The sequence below is a fragment of the Sminthopsis crassicaudata genome, chromosome X (assembly GCF_048593235.1).
Source record: "Sminthopsis crassicaudata isolate SCR6 chromosome X, ASM4859323v1, whole genome shotgun sequence".
Taxonomy (NCBI): Eukaryota; Metazoa; Chordata; class Mammalia; order Dasyuromorphia; family Dasyuridae; genus Sminthopsis; species Sminthopsis crassicaudata.
Window position 1 is genome coordinate 4716148 of NC_133623.1, and position 18935 is coordinate 4735082.

Consider the following 18935-nt stretch of genomic DNA (forward strand, 5'->3'; position numbering starts at 1 on the left):
CCATCTCTCTTTCCCTCCGTCTATCTTTTTCTGTGTCTCTTTCCCTCTATATCGCTGTCTCTTTTTCCCTCCAAATTTCTCTGTCTCTCCTCTTTCCTTCCATCTTCCTGTCTCTCTCCCTCCTTTACTCTCTCTCCCTACTTCCCTCTGAGTCTTTATTTCTCTCTCTTTCCCTCCATCTCTCTCTCTCCTTCCATCGTTCTGTCTCTCTTCTTCCTGCCTCTCTCTCTGTCTCTCTTTCCCTCTATATCTCTGTTTCTCTTTACCTCCATCTGTCTTTTTCTGTCTCTCTTTCCCTCTATGTCTCTCTCTTTCCTTCCAATTCTCTTCTCATTCTCCTTCCGTTGTTCTGCCTCTCTTTCCCTCCATCTTTCTTTTTCTGTCTCTCCCTCTACATCTCTCTCTCTTTCCTTCCATCTCAGTCTCTTTCCTTCCACCGTTATGTCTCTTTCCCATCATTTATCTTTTTCTGTGTCTCTTTTCCTCTATATCTCTTTCTCCTTTTCCCTCCATCTCTCTCTTTGTCTCTCTCTCCTCTCCATCTCTCTGTCTCTTTCCCTCCATCTCTCTCTCAATCTCTTTCCTTCCATCGTTCTTTCTATCTTTCCCTCCATCTGCCTTTTTCTGTATCTTTCCCTCTTTATCACTGTCACTCTTTCCCTCCAACTCTCTGCGTCTCTCTTTCCCTCCATCTTTCTCGGTGCCTCCATTGCTCTCTCTATCTCTCTACTTCCTTCCAAGTCTTTCTTTCTCTCTATTTCCCTCCATCTCTCTCTTGCTCGCTTTCATTCCATCATTTTGTCTCTTTCTTTCCCTCCATCTGTCTTTTTATGTCTCTCTTTCCCTCTATATCTGTCTCTCTTTCCCTGTATGTCTCTCTTTGTTTTCCCTCCATCTGTTTCTCTCTTTTTCCTCCATATCTCTCTGTCTCTCTCTCTCCTCTCCATCTCTCTGTCTCTCTTTCCCTCCATCTCTCTCTCACTCTCATTCCATCGTTGTCTCTCTTTTTCCTACATCTCTCTCTGTCTCTTTTTCCTTCTATATCTCTGTTTCCCTTTACCTCCATCTCTCTCTCACTTTCTTTCCTTCCATCGTTCTTTCTCTCTTTCCCTCCATCTGTTTTTTTCCTCTATATCTCTGTCTCTTTTTACCTCCAACTCCCCCTGTCTCTCTCTTTCCCTCCATCTTTCTATCTCTCTACCTCCATTGCGCGCTCTCTCTCTACTTCCCTCCAAGTATTTCTTTCTCTATTTCCCTCCCTCTCTCTCTCACTTTCTCTTTCATTCCATCATTTTGTCTCTTTATTTCCCTCCATTTTTCTCTCGCACTTTCCCTCTATATCTCTGTCTCTCTTTCCCTCCATTTCTCTCTTGCTCTCTTTCCTTCCATCATTCTGTTTCTCCTTTACTCCATCTGTCTTTTTCTATCTCTCTTTCCCTGTATATGTCTCTCTTTGTTTTCCCTCCATCTCTCTCTGTCTTTCATTTTCCTCCATTTCGCTCTGTCTCTCTCAACTTTTCATCTCTCTGTCTCTCTTTCCCTCCATCTCTCTCGCTCTCGCTCTCCTTCCATCATTCTGTCTCTCTTTCCCTCCATCTGTCTTTTTCTGTCTCTCTTTCCCTCTTTATCTCTCTTTGCTTCCAATTCTCTTCTCATTCTCCTTCCATTATTCTGCCTCTCTTTCCCTCCATCTGTCTTTTCCTTCTATATCTCTCTCTTTCCCTCCATCTCTCTTTCTTGCTCTTTCCTTCCATCATTGTCTATCTTTCCCTCCATCTGTCTTTTTCTGTCTCTTTCCCTCTATATCGCTGTCTCTTTTTCCCTCCAAATTCCTCGGTCTCTCTCTCTTTCCCTCCATCTTCCTGCCTCTCTCCCTCCTTTGCTCTCTCTCCCTACTTCCCTCTGAGTCTTTATTTCTCTCTCTTTCCCTCCATCTCTCTCTCGCTCTCTTTCCTTCCATCGTTCTGTTTCTCTTTTTCTCCATCTGTATTTTTCTCTGCCTCTCTTTCCCTCCATCTGCCTTTTTCTGTCTCTCTTTCCCTCTATATCTGTCTCTCTTTCCCTGTATATGTCTCTCTTTTTTTTCCCTCCACCTCTCTGTTTCTCTTTTTTTCCCTCCATCTCTCTCTCTCTCCTTCTGTCTTTTTCTGTGTCTCTTTTCTATATCTATTTCCATATCTCTGTCTCTCTTTCCCTCCATCTCTCTCACTCTGTTGTCTTCCATTGTTCTGTGTCTCTTTCCCTCCATCTGTCTTTTTCTGTGTCTCTTTTCTATATCTATTTCTATATTTCTGTCTCTCTTTCCCTCCATCTCTCTCTGTCTCTCTCTCCTCTTGGTCTTTCTTTACCTCCATCCCTCTCTGTCTCTTTCTCTGCTTTCCATCTCTCTGTCTCTCTTTCCCTCCATCTCTCTCTCACTCTCTCTTTCCTTCCATCGTTGTCTCTCTATCCCTCTATCTGTCTTTTTCTGTCAGTCTTTTCCTCTATATCTCTGTCTCTTTTTTCCTCCAACTCTCTCTGTCTCTCTTTCCATCCATCTTTCTGTCTCTCTCCCTCCATTCCTCTCTCTCTCTCTACTTCCCTCCAAGTCTTTATTTCTCTCTCTTTCCCTCCATCTCTCTCTTGCTCTCTTTCCTTCCATCATTCTGACTCTCTCTTTCCCTCTGTCTTTTTCTCTCTGTTTAACAGTATATCTGTGTCTCTTTCCCTGTATCTGATTCTCTTTTCTTTCCTTCCTTCCCTCTGTGACTGTCTTTTTCCTCCATCTCTCTCTCACGTCTCCATCTCTCTTTTTCTCTTTCGCTCCATCTCTCTCTCTCACTTTCTTTCCTTCCATCGTTCTCTTTCCCTCCATCTGTATTTTTCTCTGTCTCTGTTTAATATTTCTGTCTCTCTTTCCCTGTATCTCTCTTTTTCTTTACTTCCTTCCCTCTGTGATGTCTTTTTCCCCCATCTCTCTCTTTTCCTCTATATCTCAGTTTCTCTATCCTTCCATCTCTCTCTCTCTCTTTCCTTCCATCATTCTCTATTTCCCTCCATCTGTCTTTTTCTGTTTCTCTTTCCCTCTATATCTCTTTTTCCTCCCATCTCTTTCTGTCTCTCTCTCTCCTCTCCAAAGTTTTGTCTCTTTCCCTCTATCAGTCTTTTTCTGCCTCTCTTTCCTGCATATCTCTCTCTTTCCTTCTATCATTCTGTCTGTCTTTTTCTGTTTTTTTCTGTATCTCTTTCCCTTTATATCTCTGCCTCTTTTTCCCTTCAACTAACACTCTCTCTCTCTCTCTCTCTCTCTCTCTCTCTCTCTCTCTCTCTCTCTCTCTCTCTCTCTCTCTCTCCTTCCATTGTTTTTTCTCTCTTTCCCTCTACATCTGTCTCTTTTTCCCTCCAACTCTCTCTGTCTCTCTCTCTTTCCCCCATCTTTCTGTCTCTCTCCCTCCTTTGCTCTCTCTGCCTATTTCCCTCCAAGTCTTTATTTCTCTCTCTTTACCTCCATCTCTCTCTCACTTTCTTTCCTTCCATTGTTCTTTCTCTCTTTCACTCCATCATTCTGTCTCTCTCTCCTTCTATCTCTCTCACACTCTTTCCTTCCGTCGTTCTGTCTCTCTTTCCTTCTATGTCTTTTTCTGCTTCTCTTTCTCTCTAATCTCTGTCTCTTTATTCCTCCAACTATCTCTGTCTCTCTCTCTTTCCCCCATCTTTATGTCTCTCTCCCTCTTTTGCTCTCTCTGCATACTTCCCTCCTAGTCTTTATTTCTCTTTCCCTGCATCTCTCTCTCATTCACTCTTTCCTTCCATCATTCTGTCTCTCTTTACCTCCATCTGTCTTTTTCTCTGTCTCCCTTTCCCTCTATATCTCTCTCTTTCCCTCTATCTATCTCTCTTTTTCTTTCACTCCATCTTTCTCTCTTCCTCCATTGCTCTCTCTCTCTACTTCCCTCCCAAGTCTTTACTTCTCTCTCTTTCACTTCATCTCTCTCTCTCACTCTCTTTATTTCCATCATTCTGTCTCTCTTTCCCTCCATCTGTCTTTTTCTGTCTCTCTTTCTCTCTACATCTCTGTCTCTTTTTCCCTCCATCTCTCTCTGTGTCTCTCACCTCTCCATCTCTCTGTCTCTTTTACTCCATCTGTCTGTCTCTGTCTCTTTCCCTCCATCTTCCTGCCTCTCTCCCTCCTTTACTCTCTCTCCCTACTTCCCTCTGAGTCCTTATTTCTCTCTCTTTCCCTGCATCTCTCTCTCGCTTTCTCTTTCCTTCCATCATTCTGTCTCTCTCTCCCTCTGTCTTTTTGTCTTTATCTCTTTCCCTCTCTATCTCTGTCTCTTTCCCTCTATCTGTCCTTTTTTTCTTTCAGTCCATCTCTCTTTGTCTCTCTTTTTCCACTTTCTCTCTCTGTCTCTCTTTCATCTCCAACCCTTTGGCTCTCTTTCCGTCCATCTAGCTCTCTCACTGTCTTTCCTTCCATTATTTTTTCTCTCTTTCCCTCCATCAGTATTTTTCTGTCTCTTTTTCTCTCTACATCTCTGTCTTTTTTACCTCCAAGTCTCTCTGTCTCTCTCTCTCTCTTTCCCTCCATCTTTCTGTCACTCTCCCTCCCTTGCTCTCTCTGTTTATTTCCCTCCAAGTCTTTATTTCACTTTCCCTGCATCTCTCTCTCGCTCTCTCTTTCCTTCCATAATTCTGTCTCTCTCTTTCCCTCCATCTGTCTTTTTCTCTGTCTCTCTTTCCCTCTATATCTCTGTCTTTTTCCCTCTCTCTGTGTCTCTTTTTCTTTCCCTCCATCTCTCTGTGTCTGTCTAATTCCTCCATATCTTTCTGTCTCTCTTTCCCTCCATCTCTCTCACTCTTTTTCCTTCCTTCGTTCTGTCTCTATTTCCCTGCATCTTTTTCTGTCTCTCTATATCTCTGTCTCTTTTTCCCTCCATCTTTCTATGTCTCTCACTCCATTGCTCTCTTTCTCTCTACTTCCCTCCAAGTTTTTATTTCTCTCTCTTTCCCTCCATTGTTCTCTCTCTCTACTTCCCTCCAAGTCTTTATTTCTCTTTCCCTCCATCTCTCTCTCTCTCCTTCCATCATTCTGCCTCTCTTTCCCTCCATCTGTCTTTTTCTGTATCTTTCCCTCTATATCTCTGTCTTTTTTCCTCCCACTCTCTCTGTGTCTCTCTTTCACTCCATTTTTCTATCTCTCTCCCTACATTGCTCTCCTTCTCTCTACTTCCTTCCAAGTCTTTACTTCTCTCTCTTTCCCTCCATCTCTCTCTCACTCTCACTCTTTCCTTCCATCGTTTTGTTTCTCTATTTCCCTCCATCTGTCTATTCTCTGTCTCTCTTTCCCTTTGTATCTCTGTCACTCTTTGCCTAAACCTATCTCTCATTTTATTTCATTGCATATCTCTGTGTCTCTCTTTTTCCTCCATCTTTCTCTGTCTCTCTCTTTCCTCTCCATCTCTCTCTCTTTCCCTCCATCTCTCTCTCTTTCCTTCTATCATTCTGTCTCTCTATCCCTCTATCTGTCTTTTTCTCTCTCCCTCTATATCGCTGTCTCTTTTTTCCTCCAACTCTCTCTCTCTCTTTCCCTCCATATTTCTGTCTCTCTCTATTGCTCTCTCTATCTACTTCCCTCTATATCTGTCTCTCTATCCCGCCATCTCTCTCTCACTCTCTCTTTCCTTCCATCATTCTGTCTCTCTTTCTCCCATCTGTCTTATTCTGCCTCTCTTTCCCTCTATATCTGTCCCTTTTTTCCTCCAACTCTCTCTGTGTCTATCTTTTTCCCTTCATCTTTCTCTCTCCATTGCTCTCTCTTTCTCTACTTCCCTCCAAGTCTTTATTACTCTTTCTTTCCCTCCATAGCTCTCTCACTCCCTCTTTCCTTCCATATTTCTCTCTCTCTTTCACTCCATCTGTCTTTTTTCTGTCTCTCCTTAACAGTATATCTTTCTCTCTTTCCCTGTATCTCACTCTCTTTTTCTTTCCTTCCTTCCCTCTGTGACTGTCTTTTTCTTCCATCTCTCTCTGTCTCTCTCTCTCCTCTCCATCTCTCTGTTTCTCTTTCCCTCCATCTCTCTCTCTCTCGCTCTTTCCTTCCATCATTCTATCTTTCTTTCCCTCCATCTGTCTTTTCATCTGTCTCTCTTTCCTTCTGTCTCTTTTTCTTTCCCTCCATATCTCTGTCTCTCGCTCTCCTCTCCATCTCTCTGTCTCTCTTTCCCTCCATTTGTCTTTTTCTCTGTCTCTCTTTCCCTCTGTCTCTCTTTTTCTTTCCTTCCATCTCTCTGTCTCTCTTTTTCCTCCATCTCTCTCTGTCTCTCTCTCTCCTTTCCACCTCTCTATCTCCTTTCTTTTTCTCTCTTTTTCTCTTTCCTTCCATCATTCTGTCTCTCTTTCCCTCCATCTCTCTTTTTCTGTCTCTCTTTCCCTCTATATTTCTTTCTTTTTCCCTCCAACTCTCTCTGTCTTTCTCTCTATCCCTCCATCTTTCTGTCTCTCTCACCTCTCCATTTCTCTGTCTCTCTTGCACTCCATCTGTCTTTTTCTCTGTCTCTCTTTCCCTCTGTCTCTCTTTTTCTTTCCCTCCATCTCTCTGTCTCTCTTTTTCTTCCATCTCTCTCTCTGTCTCTCTCTCTCCTTTCCACCTCTCTATCTCCTTTCTTTTTCTCTCTTTTTCTCTTTCCTTCCATCATTCTGTCTCTCTTTCCCTCCATCTGTCTTTTTCTGTCTCTCTTTCTCTCTACATCTCTGTCTCTTTTACTCCATCTGTCTGTCTCTGTCTCTTTCCCTCCATCTTCCTGCCTCTCTCCCTCCTTTACTCTCTCTCCCTACTTCCCTCTGAGTCCTTATTTCTCTCTCTTTCCCTGCATCTCTCTCTCGCTTTCTCTTTCCTTCCATCATTCTGTCTCTCTCTCCCTCTGTCTTTTTGTCTTTATCTCTTTCCCTCTCTATCTCTGTCTCTTTCCCTCTATCTGTCCTTTTTTTCTTTCAGTCCATCTCTCTTTGTCTCTCTTTTTCCGCTTTCTCTCTCTGTCTCTCTTTCATCTCCAACCCTTTGGCTCTCTTTCCGTCCATCTAGCTCTCTCACTGTCTTTCCTTCCATTATTTTTTCTCTCTTTCCCTCCATCAGTATTCTTCTGTCTCTCTCTCTACATCTCTGTCTTTTTTACCTCCAAGTCTGTCTGTCTGTCTGTCTGTCTGTCTGTCTGTCTGTCTGTCTCTCTCTCTCTCTCTCTCTCTCTCTCTCTCTCTCTCTCTCTCTCTCTCTCTCTCTCTCTCTCCCTCCCTCCCTCCCTCCCTCCCTCCCTCCCTCCCTCCCTCCATCTTTCTGTCACTCTCCCTCCCTTGCTCTGTTTATTTCCCTCCAAGTCTTTATTTCACTTTCCCTGCATCTCTCTCACTTTCTCTTTCCTTCCATAATTCTGTCTCTCTCTTTCCCTCCATCTGTCTTTTTCTCTGTCTCTCTTTCCCTCTATATCTCTGTCTTTTTCCCTCTCTCTGTGTCTCTTTTTCTTTCCCTCCATCTCTCTGTGTCTGTCTAATTCCTCCGTATCTTTCTGTCTCTCTTTCCCTCCATCTCTCTCACTCTCTTTCCTTCCTTCGTTCTGTCTCTATTTCCCTGCATCTTTTTCTGTCTCTCTTTCCCTCTATATCTCTGTCTCTTTTTCCCCTCCATCTTTCTATGTCTCTCACTCCATTGCTCTCTTTCTCTCTACTTCCCTCCAAGTCTTTATTTCTCTCTCTTTCCCTCCATTGTTCTCTCTCTCTACTTCCCTCCAAGTCTTTATTTCTCTCTTTCCCTCCATTTCTCTCTCTTTTTCCTTCTATCGTTCTGTCTCTCTTTCCCTCCATCTCTCTCTCTCCTTCCATCATTCTGCCTCTCTTTCCCTCCATCTGTCTTTTTCTGTATCTCTTTCCCTCTATATCTCTGTCTCTTTTTTCCTCCAACTCTCTCTGTGTCTCTCTTTCACTCCATTTTTCTATCTCTCTCCCTACACTGTTCTTTCTCTCTACTTCCTTCCAAGTCTTTACTTCTCTCTCTTTCCCTCCATCTCTCTCTCACTCTCACTCTTTCCTTCCATCATTTTGTCTCTCTATTTCCCTCCATCTGTCTATTCTCTGTCTCTCTTTTCCCTCTATATCTCTGTCACTCTTTGCCTAAACCTGTATCTCTTTTTATTTCATTGCATATCTCTGTGTCTCTCTTTTTCCTCCATCTTTCTCTGTCTCTCTCTTTCCTCTCCATCTCTCTGTCTCTCTTTCCCTCCATTTCTCTCTCTCTCCCTCTCTGTCTCTCTCTCTCTCCCTCTCTCTCTCTCTCTCTCTCCCTCTCTCTCTCTCTCTCTCTCTCTCCCTCCCTCCCTCCCTCCCTCCCTCCCTCCATCTTTCTGTCACTCTCCCTCCCTTGCTCTGTTTATTTCCCTCCAAGTCTTTATTTCACTTTCCCTGCATCTCTCTCTCGCTCTCTCTTTCCTTCCATAATTCTGTCTCTCTCTTTCCCTCCATCTGTCTTTTTCTCTGTCTCTCTTTCCCTCTATATCTCTGTCTTTTTCCCTCTCTCTGTGTCTCTTTTTCTTTCCCTCCATCTCTCTGTGTCTGTCTAATTCCTCCGTATCTTTCTGTCTCTCTTTCCCTCCATCTCTCTCACTCTCTTTCCTTCCTTCGTTCTGTCTCTATTTCCCTGCATCTTTTTCTGTCTCTCTTTCCCTCTATATCTCTGTCTCTTTTTCCCTCCATCTTTCTATGTCTCTCACTCCATTGCTCTCTTTCTCTCTACTTCCCTCCAAGTCTTTATTTCTCTCTCTTTCCCTCCATTGTTCTCTCTCTCTACTTCCCTCCAAGTCTTTATTTCTCTCTCTTTCCCTCCATTTCTCTCTCTTTTTCCTTCTATCGTTCTGTCTCTCTTTCCCTCCATCTGTCTTTTTCTGTATCTCTTTCCCTCTATATCTCTGTCTCTTTTTTCCTCCAACTCTCTCTGTGTCTCTCTTTCACTCCATTTTTCTATCTCTCTCCCTACCTTGTTCTTTCTCTCTACTTCCTTCCAAGTCTTTACTTCTCTCTCTTTCCCTCCATTGTTCTCTCTCTCTACTTCCCTCCAAGTCTTTATTTCTCTCTCTTTCCCTCCATTTCTCTCTCTTTTTCCTTCTATCGTTCTGTCTCTCTTTCCCTCCATCTCTCTCTCTCTCCTTCCATCATTCTGCCTCTCTTTCCCTCCATCTGTCTTTTTCTGTATCTCTTTCCCTCTATATCTCTGTCTCTTTTTTCCTCCAACTCTCTCTGTGTCTCTCTTTCACTCCATTTTTCTATCTCTCTCCCTACACTGTTCTTTCTCTCTACTTCCTTCCAAGTCTTTACTTCTCTCTCTTTCCCTCCATCTCTCTCTCACTCTCACTCTTTCCTTCCATCATTTTGTCTCTCTATTTCCCTCCATCTGTCTATTCTCTGTCTCTCTTTTCCCTCTATATCTCTGTCACTCTTTGCCTAAACCTGTATCTCTTTTTATTTCATTGCATATCTCTGTGTCTCTCTTTTTCCTCCATCTTTCTCTGTCTCTCTCTTTCCTCTCCATCTCTCTGTCTCTCTTTCCCTCCATTTCTCTCTCTCTATCCCTCTATCTGTCTTTTTCTGTCTCTCCCTCTATATCCCTGTCTCTCTCTGTCTCTCTCACCTCTCCATCTCTCTCTCTCTTTCCCTCCATATTTCTGTCTCTCTCTATTGCTCTCTCTATCTACTTCCCTCCATATCTCTGTCTCTCTATCCCGCCATCTCTCTCTCACTCTCTCTTTCCTTCCATCATTCTGTCTCTCTTTCTCCCATCTGTCTTATTCTGCCTCTCTTTCCCTCTATATCTGTCCCTTTTTTCCTCCAACTCTCTCTATTTATCTTTTTCCCTTCATCTTTCTCTCTCCATTGCTCTTTCTCTACTTCCCTCCAAGTCTTTATTACTCTTTCTTTCCCTCCATTGCTCTCTCACTCCCTCTTTCCTTCCATATTTCTGTCTCTCTCTTTCACTCCATCTGTCTTTTTTCTGTCTCTCCTTAACAGTATATCTTTCTCTCTTTCCCTGTATCTCACTCTCTTTTTCTTTCCTTCCTTCCCTCTGTGACTGTCTTTTTCTTCCATCTCTCTCTCCGTCTCTCTCACCTCTCTCCATTTCTCTGTCTCTCTTTCCCTCCGTCTTTTTCTTTATCTCTTTCCCTCTATATCTCTGTCTCGTTTTCCCTCCGTCTTTCTGTCTCTCTCCCTCCATTGCTCTCTCTCTCTCTCTATTTACCTCCAAGTCTTTATTTCTCTCTCTTTCCCCCCATCGCTCTCTAACTCTCCTTTTCCATCCATCATTCTGTCTCTCTCTTTCCCTCCATCTGTCTTTTTCTCTATCTCTCTTTCCCTCTATATCTGTCTCTCTTTCCCTCCATCTCTCTCGCTCTCTCTTTCCTTCCATATTTCTGTCTCTCTCTTTCACTCCATCTGTCTTTTTCTGTCTCTCCTTAACAGTATATCTTTCTCTCTTTCCCTATACTCTCTTTTTCTTTACTTCCTTCCCTCTGTGACTGTCTTTTTCTTCCATCTCTCTCTGTCTCTCTCACCTCTCCATTTCTCTGTCTCTCTTTCGTTCCATCTTTCTCTCTTGCTCTCTTTCCTTCCATCTTTCTGTTTCTCTTTCCCTCCATCTATTTTTCTGTCTCTCTTTACCTCTATATCTCTGTCTCTCTATCCCTCCATCTCTCTCTTTCCTTCCACCATTCTGTCTCTTTCCTTCCTTCCATCTGTCTTTTTCTCTCTCTCTTTCCCTCCATCTCTCTCTGTCTCTCTCTCTCCTCTCCACCACTCTGTCTCTATCCCTCCTGCTGTCTTTTTCTGTCTCTCTTTCCCTCCATCTGTCTTTTCCTCTGTCTCTCTTTCCTTCTGTCTCTCTTTTTCTTTCCCTCCATATCTCTCTGTCTCACTCTCCTCTCCATCTCTCTGTCTCCCTTTCCCTCCATCTATCTTTTCCTCTGTCTCTCTTTTTCTTTCCATCTCTCTGTGTCTCTCTTTTCCCTCCATGTCTCTCTGTCTCTCTCTCCTCTCCATCTCTTGGTGTCTCTTTCCCTCCATCTCTCTCTCGTGCTCTTTCCTTCCAGCATTCTGTCTCTCCTCTCCATCGTTCTATCTCTCTTTTTCTCCATCTTTTTTTTGTGTCTCTTTCCCTATATATCACTGTCACTCTTTCCCTCCAACTCTCTCTGTCTCTCTCTACTTCCCTCCAAGTCTTTCTTTCTCTCTCTTTCCCTCTATATCTTTCTCGCTCTCTCTTTCCTTCCAATTCTCTCTCACACTCTGCTTCTATCTTTCTCTCTCCCTCCATTGCTCTCTCTGCTTCCCCCCAAGCCTTTCTTTTTCTCTCTTTCCCTCGATGTCCCTATTGCTCTTTCCTTCCATTGTTCTATCTCCCTTTCCCTCCATCTGTTTTTTCTGACTCTTTCCCTCCATCTCTCTCTCTCTTTCCTGTCCATCATTCTGTCTCTCTTTCCCTCTATATCTCTGTCTCTTTTTTCCTCCATCTCTCTGCTCTCTCTCTCTCTCCCTCCATCTTTCTGTCTCTCAACCACCATTGCTTGCTCTCTCTCTACTTCCCTCCAAGTCTTTCTTTCTTTCTATTTCCCTCCATCTCTCTCTCACTCTTTCCTTCCATTGTTCTGTCTCTCTATCCCTTCATCTTTCTTTTTCTGTCTCTCTTTTCCTCTTTATCTCTGTCTCTTTCCTTCTCTCTTTTTCTTCCCCTCTATCTCTTTTTCTCTCTTATTCCTCTGTCTCTCTATGTCTCTCTCTCTCTCCTCTCCATCTCTCTGTCTCTTTCCCTCCATCTCTCTCTCACTCTGCTTCCATCATTCTGTCTATTTTTCCCTCAATCTGTCTTTTTCTGTCTCTCTTTTCCTCTATATCTCTGTCTCTTTTTTCCTCCAACTCTATGTCTCTTTTTTTCATTTCATCTTTCTGTCTCTCTCCCTCCATTGCTCGCTCTCTCTCTACTTCCCTCCAAGTCTTTCTTCCTTTCTATTTCCCTCTATCTATCTCTCACTGTCTCTTTCCTTCCATCATTCTGTCTCTTTCCCTCCATTTCTCTTTCTCTCTCCTCTCCATCTCTCTGTCTCTCTTTCCCTCCATCTCTCTCTCACTCTTTCCTTCAATCATTCTGTCTCTTTCCTTCCCTCCATCTGTCTTTTATTCTCTCTCTCTCCCTTTATATATCTGTCTCTCCTTGCCTAAATCTGTCTCTCTTTTTCTTTCCCTCCTACTCTCTGTGTCTCTCTTTTTCCTCCACCTCTCTCTCCTCTCCATCTCTCTGTCTCTCTTTCCCTCCATCTGTCTTTTTCTGTCTCTCTTTCCCTCCATCTTTCTGTCTCTCTCTTTCCCTCCATATATCTTTCTTGTTCTCTTTTCTTCCATCGTTCTTTTTCTCTCTCCCTCCATCTGTCTTTTTCTCTGTCTCTTTCCCTCTTTATCTCTGTCTCTTTTTCTCTCCAACTCTCTCTGTCTCTCTGTCTTTCACTCCATCTTTCTGAGATCTCTCTCCCTCCATTGCTCTCTGTACTTCCCTCCAAGTCTTTATTTTCCTCTCTTTCCTTCCATCACTCTCTCATTCTCTCTTTTCCTCCATCTGTCTTTTTCTCTTTCTTTCCCTCCATCTGTTTGTCTCTCTCTCTTTCTCTCCATCTCTCTATGTCTCTCTCTTTCTCTGTCACACTCTCTTTTCCTCCATCTTTTCTCTGTTTCTCTCTTTTCCTCCATCTCTGTCTCTCTCCATCTCTCTCTCTTTTCCTCCATTTCTCACTTTCACTTTCTCTTTCCCTTCAGCTCTCCCTCTTTTCCTCCATCTTTCTGTTTCTCTCTCCTTGCATCTGTCTCTTTCTCCCTCCATCTCTCTCTATCTCCTTCCATCTCTATCTCTGTCCCTCCGTCTCTCTGTTTATCTCTCTTTGCTTCCATTGCTTTCTCTGTCTACTTTTCCCTATATCTCTTTCTCTGACTCATTCTTTCCATCATCTCTCTCTGACTCTCTCTCACTTTCCCTCCATTTCTCTCTATATTTTCCTTCATTTCTCTCTTTTTCTCTCTATCCTTTACTCTTTCTGTCTCTCCCTTTCCTCTATCTCACTCTCACTCCTTCCCTCTATCTTTATTTCTCTTTCCTTCCATTTTTATCTCTGTCTTGTTCTTTCCCTCCATCTATCTCCTTCTCTATGTATTTCTCTATCCCTCCATCTCTCTCTGTCACTCTCTTTCACTCCATTTTTCTCTCTATCTCTCTTTCCCTTCATCTCTATTTCTCTGTCACTCTGTTTCCCTCCATCTCTCTGTGTGTCTGTCTCTCTTTCACTCTATCTCTGTCTCTCTTTTCCTTCATGTATCTCTCCTTCCCTACATTTCTCTGTCTCTGGCGCCCCCATCTCTGTCTCTTTGTCTCCATGTCTCTCTGTCTCTATCTCTCTTTCCTTCCATCTCTCTCTCCTTCCCTCCATCTATCTTTTTGGCTCTTTCTTTCCCTCCCCCACTTCTCTCTATGTGACTCACTTTCCATCCTTCTCTCTCTCTCTCTGTCTGTATCTCTTCTTTTTCCCATCTGTCTCTCTATCTGTGCTTTTTTTCTTTTCTTCCATCATCTCTCTGTCTCTCCCTCCATCCCTCTCCATCTTTCTCTTTTCGTCCATCTGTTTATCTCTGTCTCTCTCTCCATTTCTCTCTGTCTCTTTCTTTACCTCCATTTCTTGCTTTTGCTTTCTCTCTCTTTCCCTCAATCTCTCTGTCTCTTTGTTTTCCCTTCATCTTTCTGTGTATTACTATCTCCCTCCATCTCTCTCCTTCCCTCCATTTCTCTGTCTCTCTTTTTCTGTCTTTCTATTTTCCTCCATCTCTCTCTGTCTCTGTTCTCTTTCCTTCCATTTCTCTCTGTCTCTTTCTGTGAATCTCCTTTCTGTCTCTCTCTGTCCCTCCATCTCTCTTTTTCTTTCCCTCCATTTCTGTGTATCTATGTGTCTCTTTCTCTCCATTTCTCGCTTTTGCTTTCTCTCTCTCTTTCTCCATCTCTCTTTGTCTCTTTCCCTCCATCTCTCTCTTTCTCTGTCTCCCTATTTTTCTCCATCTCTCTTTGTCTCTGTTCTCTTTCCTTCCATTTGTCTCTCTCTTTTTCCGTTAATCTCTGTCTTTCTCCCTCTATCTCCCTCTGTCTCTTTCCTTCTTTTTCTCTGTCTCTCTTTCTGTCCATTTCATTCTTTGTCTCTCTTTCCCTCCATATCTCTCTGTCTCACTTATCCTCCATTGTTCTGTCTCTTCTCCCCGGGTCAGTCTTGCTCTCAGTCTTGATGTCTCAGACCTTGACTCAAGGCCTTCCTAAGCAGCTCTGAGAATACTCCCATTTTTCCAGGCTATTCTTATCAGATGACACTCAGGAAGCTAAATGACCGGGCTTGGCTTCTCTGGGCCAACTCACTGGTGGGTTTCTTGGGTGTGGGGGTTCCAGGTGCGTCTTCCCGGCTGTTCCCATGACCCCCATGGAGATGGGAAGAGATCACTGGGAACTGCCTCAATGGCTCCCAATCTCCTGGGTTCCTCCAGGAGGCGGAGCACCAAGCCACAAAGGAGGACACTTATGCTGCAGTGGGAGGGGCCCCACCCTGCTGCTGACCCATATGACTTGCCTGAGCCGATCCAATCCCCTTCTTTGTTGACCTCCGGCTCTTCCCCTGCAAGTGAGGCTGGCCAGCATGAGCCCCGAGGTCCCTTGCGGCTTCCAAATCTCTGATCTGGTGACCTGTGATACCTTCATCGGTAAACCGCTCACCATGCTTACCTGGCTGGTAGCTCCCTGGGAGCTCCTCCTGGGAGGCCGAGAGGCTCGGTGGTTGCGCAGCTCCTTGTAAGCCTTCAAGGCTGGAGAAACAGAAGCTGTTTGGGGTGTGTGGCTGAAGGTCAGATCGCTTCCAACAAGCTGGTGTGGCCAGAGACCGGAGGCCGGTGGGTCGAGTCAGGATGGCCTGAGTGTATTTGCACAACGGCTGAGTGGAGTCAGGGCAGATGTGGTCACAGTGGCCCCTCTGGGAGACAGGGAGGGTGCAGTGTGTGAGGGGGGAAGTCAGCCGGTGGCGCCCGCTCAGCCTTTCCCAGACCCATGGAGCCTTCTTCTTTTCCAGCATTTTCAGCTGACATCCGACCACTTCTCCAGCACCCACAACTGGTACACGTGCTCACACGCACGCCCCACCTTCTGCAACGTCTGCCGGGAATCCCTCTCTGGAGTCACCTCCCACGGCCTGTCCTGTGAAGGTACCCGGGGCCTGGAAAGTCAGGGTGAAGCAGGGGCTCTGGCTGGGGTCCAGAAGGGACAGAGCCCCCAGTAGTCACCTCCAGGTGCAGCCAAGGCGGGGGGCAGGTGGGGGGAACGATAGTCCTAGGCCATGGGGTACAGAACTCTCTCCCTTTTCCGGACTCGCCCAAAGCAACCCCCCGAGGACACTGGGGTCAGGCCAGTTGGAATCCTGGGGTGGAAGATGTCCCGCCCGTCCCAGCCACCTCCCCTGCTCACGCACTCCCTGCCTTCTCCCGTAGTGTGTAAGTTCAAAGTTCACAAACGGTGTGCCGTGCGAGCCAGCACCACCTGCAAATGGACCACCCTGGCCACCATAGGCAATGACATCATTGAGGATGAAGACGGCGTAAGTACAGGCAGCCTCCGCATCCTTGGGGGGGAGCCATTCCCAGTCCCCTGGCCTGACCCAGGGTCCCCAAGGCCTCCTCTTGTCCCACCGTGGTCACCGCCCTGTCCTCCTCAGCTCAGAAGTGAGGTCCGTGTAGTAGGGTCCCAGCCTCCACCTCCTGCCCAACTCCCCTGCCCTGTTTGACCTTGGTGAAGGCCCACCCCCTTGGGGATGGGAGGCCCACGCCCCTTCCCTCGCCTGGCATCCTCAGGTCCGCCTTGGTTTTCCTGCACAGGTGGCCATGCCCCATCAGTGGCTGGAGGGGAACCTGCCAGTCAATGCCCGCTGTGCCTCGTGTGACCGCATGTGTGGCAGCGTTCGGAGGCTCCAGGATTACAAATGCCTCTGGTGCAAGGCCATTGTAAGGCTCAGTTTGATCCTCCTGGGGGGGAGGGAGGGGCACGTGCATGCAGAACACCCCTGGGGCTCTTTGGACAGTCCCCCCCACCCTGGCTCAATGGAGTTGCCAGGCTCTGGGTCAGAGGTTGAGCTGGAGAGCAGCATGGGACAATGGAGGCCCAGGGTCAGACCAGATTCAAGCCCAAGTCCTCGGGCTGTGAAGCCAAGAGTGTTTTCCCTGCCCTGGGATTGGATGAAACCTTTCTAGGCCTGGGGTGGGGGGAAATGGCGTCTAGGGCCCCAGAGTCTCCACGTGGCACTCCCATCTTGCCCAGATGTCCACTTTCCCCCTGGGCCTTGGAGGCTTCCAAAAGCAGGTTTAGGGGTGAGACCGCTGGCCAGAGGCAGTAAGACTTGAGTGTGAATGTCATGTCACTTGGCCAACCTTCTCTAACCTTTGACCCTTCCTGGGTGCCCAGGTACATGACCCCAGGTGAGGCACTTGATCCCTGGGAGACCATTTCTTTTTCTGTAAAAAGGGGATGGCCTATTTCCCAGAGTCACTGTCCACAGTGATGAGAGACAAGTCAGGTGCTTTGTGCTGTGACTGGGGAGGACGTCCCCACCGTGGCCCAAAGACCAGTGGACCCCTTAGTTGTAGAGGAACCTGCTCTGGCAAAAGTCCCCCACCCTTCCCTGATCCCGTCTCTGTCTGTGTCCTCTGTGTCTATGGGTGTCTCGTTCTGTGTATCTCTCTGTATCTCTGTCTCTGTCTCTCCCTCCCTCTCTGTGTCTCTCTCTCTTTCTCTGTATCCCTGTGTTTGTCTCTGTCTCCGTGTCTTTCTCTGTCTCTCCCCCTCTCTGTCTCTGTGTGTCTCTCTTCTCTTTCTGTGTCTCCCTCCTTCTCTGTGTCTCTTTCTCTGCGTCACTGAGGCTGTCTCTCTGCTTCTCTCTGTGTCTGTCTCCTTATCGTCATCATCATCGCCCTCGTTCCAGATTCACGGCACCTGCAGAGACCAGTTTTCCAAGAAGTGCCCCCTGGGCCAGTACCGCGTGTCCATTCTGCCACCGACAGTTCTGAACTGCATGGACTCAGATGGTGAGTAGCCCAGTGGGCTTCCTCCTGATCAGGAAGACCAGAGATGGGGGGTGGGGGGCTTCTGGACAGAGAACGGCACAAATACTAAGCGCCCCCAAGGCCCCTGATGTTGGCATCTTTGAAGAAGTGCCTCAGTTCCCCTACATTTCTTGATTAAGAGAGCTGTGGCCACTTGTACAAGTCTGACTGGAAGGAGAACATCCTGCAGACCAGGCCTCAAGTACAAGAGAACCCAGAGCGGGTCCTTCGGAAGGCTGTCCGCCTCTCCGCCTTCCTCGGGGGTCCTTGGCTGGGCAGGGAGGAAGGCGAACAGCCCCCTCGGGGCGGGGGGCTCCCGTTCCCGTCTGTGGCCACTCAGGCTGGGGGCAGCGGGCCTGGCTCCCTTCCCAGCAGTTCCCGGAGGGTCGTTTCTCATTTAGCCAACTTGGCTGTCCCCCTGGCGGTTCCCAGACAGAAGAGCGGATTAATGGATTTCTGGTGAACAAGGGCCGATCCCCCGGCTGTCGCTCAGGCGTCCTTCCTACATCCAGGGCAACTGAGTCTTTCTTAAAAGACAAGTTTGGCCCAACTAGGGAGACCCGTAGCAAGCTCAAGCGACTCACCGCAGAGCCCAAATGGAGTATCTTTGAAAACTGGGGCCAGTGGCCAAAACCAGTCATTAGCCGCCTTATCTACATTTAGCAAGCGCCTACTGTGCGCCGGGTCCTGGGATGGCCAAGATGGCCTAGGCCCTGGCCAGGCCTTATCAGAAGTGAGGGCCTAGCTGGGGAGAAAAAATCCAGACAGGTGCCGCCTGAATGAGGTTAGGTGTACTGATAATCAAGTAGCTCCCCCGAGTCAAAGATTCTGGATGCAAGGGCCTACCTGAGCAAGCTTCGCCTGCAGGGCCATGTTGACTCTCGCAGGGATCACCATGAAGGCTTCCACTTGGGAGCCAGCCCTTCCCTCAGCAGTGATTCCTGGGAAAAAATGAGATTTTGTCCTGGAAAAGAGTCAATTTAGTGAGGTTTTGTTAAAGTTCCTACTGTGTGCTAGGGGCATAGAATAGTGCTATTGTGTTCCTACTGTGTGCTGGGGAGTGGAGCAGCATCCAGGTGGGCCTGGAAGCTAAGGAGGCTGCAGCCTGAGACAAGGCTGGCAGATGTGACCTGGGGGAGGTCAGCAGGGATCTTTGATCGATGACATGGAGGGGGGAGAAGCCAGACTACTGGGAACGGAGGTGAGGGGAGAGGTGATAGAAAGGAGGGACAGAGATAGAAGGGGAGAGAGGGAGAAAGAGAGAGAGAAAGGGGACAGATGGACAGGGTAGGGAGAGAGACAGAGAGAGAGAGGGAGAGAGTGGGATCTGAGAGAGAGACAGGGTCCAAGGCAGCCATTTTTGTTTATTTTGCTGTTTCTAAGGATTTTATGATGGGGCACAGAGGCAGATGAGAAAAGGAGCCTGCAGGGAATCGGGAGGGGAGGCTGGGGGGACTTTGGGAGGCTCACACCAGTCCAGCCTTCCCAGGCTCCTCCTTCCCGCAGCCGCCCCCCGTTCCGGCCTTTCTGGCTCCGTGTGGCCCTGCTGCTCTCCAAATGCTCCCCGCTGCCTTCTGTGCTCTCCACTGCTCTCCTTGCTTCTGTCTCCTCCTTGTTCCCCTGCTCCCCCATTGCTCATTACTGGGAGGGGGGGGAGGAAGCACAGTTAACCAGACCAGAAGCACTTGGTCGAGTCCTGGCCCAGTTTGCCAACCCCTAAGAAAAAGCTGAGTTGTTATTATTATAATTGTTATTTTAAAGCC

At 46.7% G+C, this 18935-nt stretch overlaps 1 protein-coding gene across 2 annotated transcripts in view; it reads left to right on the plus strand.

Annotated features, from left to right (window-relative positions):
- The window catches only part of DGKK (diacylglycerol kinase kappa), a 79986-nt gene that overhangs the window by 20154 nt on the left and 40897 nt on the right, over positions 1–18935 (plus strand). Inside the window, exons 5-8 of one of the 2 annotated variants that reach the window (XM_074278348.1) lie at positions 15137–15285; positions 15568–15674; positions 15952–16077; positions 17052–17154. In XM_074278348.1, the coding sequence (XP_074134449.1) occupies positions 15137–15285; positions 15568–15674; positions 15952–16077; positions 17052–17154 (485 nt within the window). Of the gene's footprint in view, positions 1–15136; positions 15286–15567; positions 15675–15951; positions 16078–17051; positions 17155–18935 lie in introns of those variants that run through there. The other variant, XM_074278347.1, reaches the window with a different exon arrangement.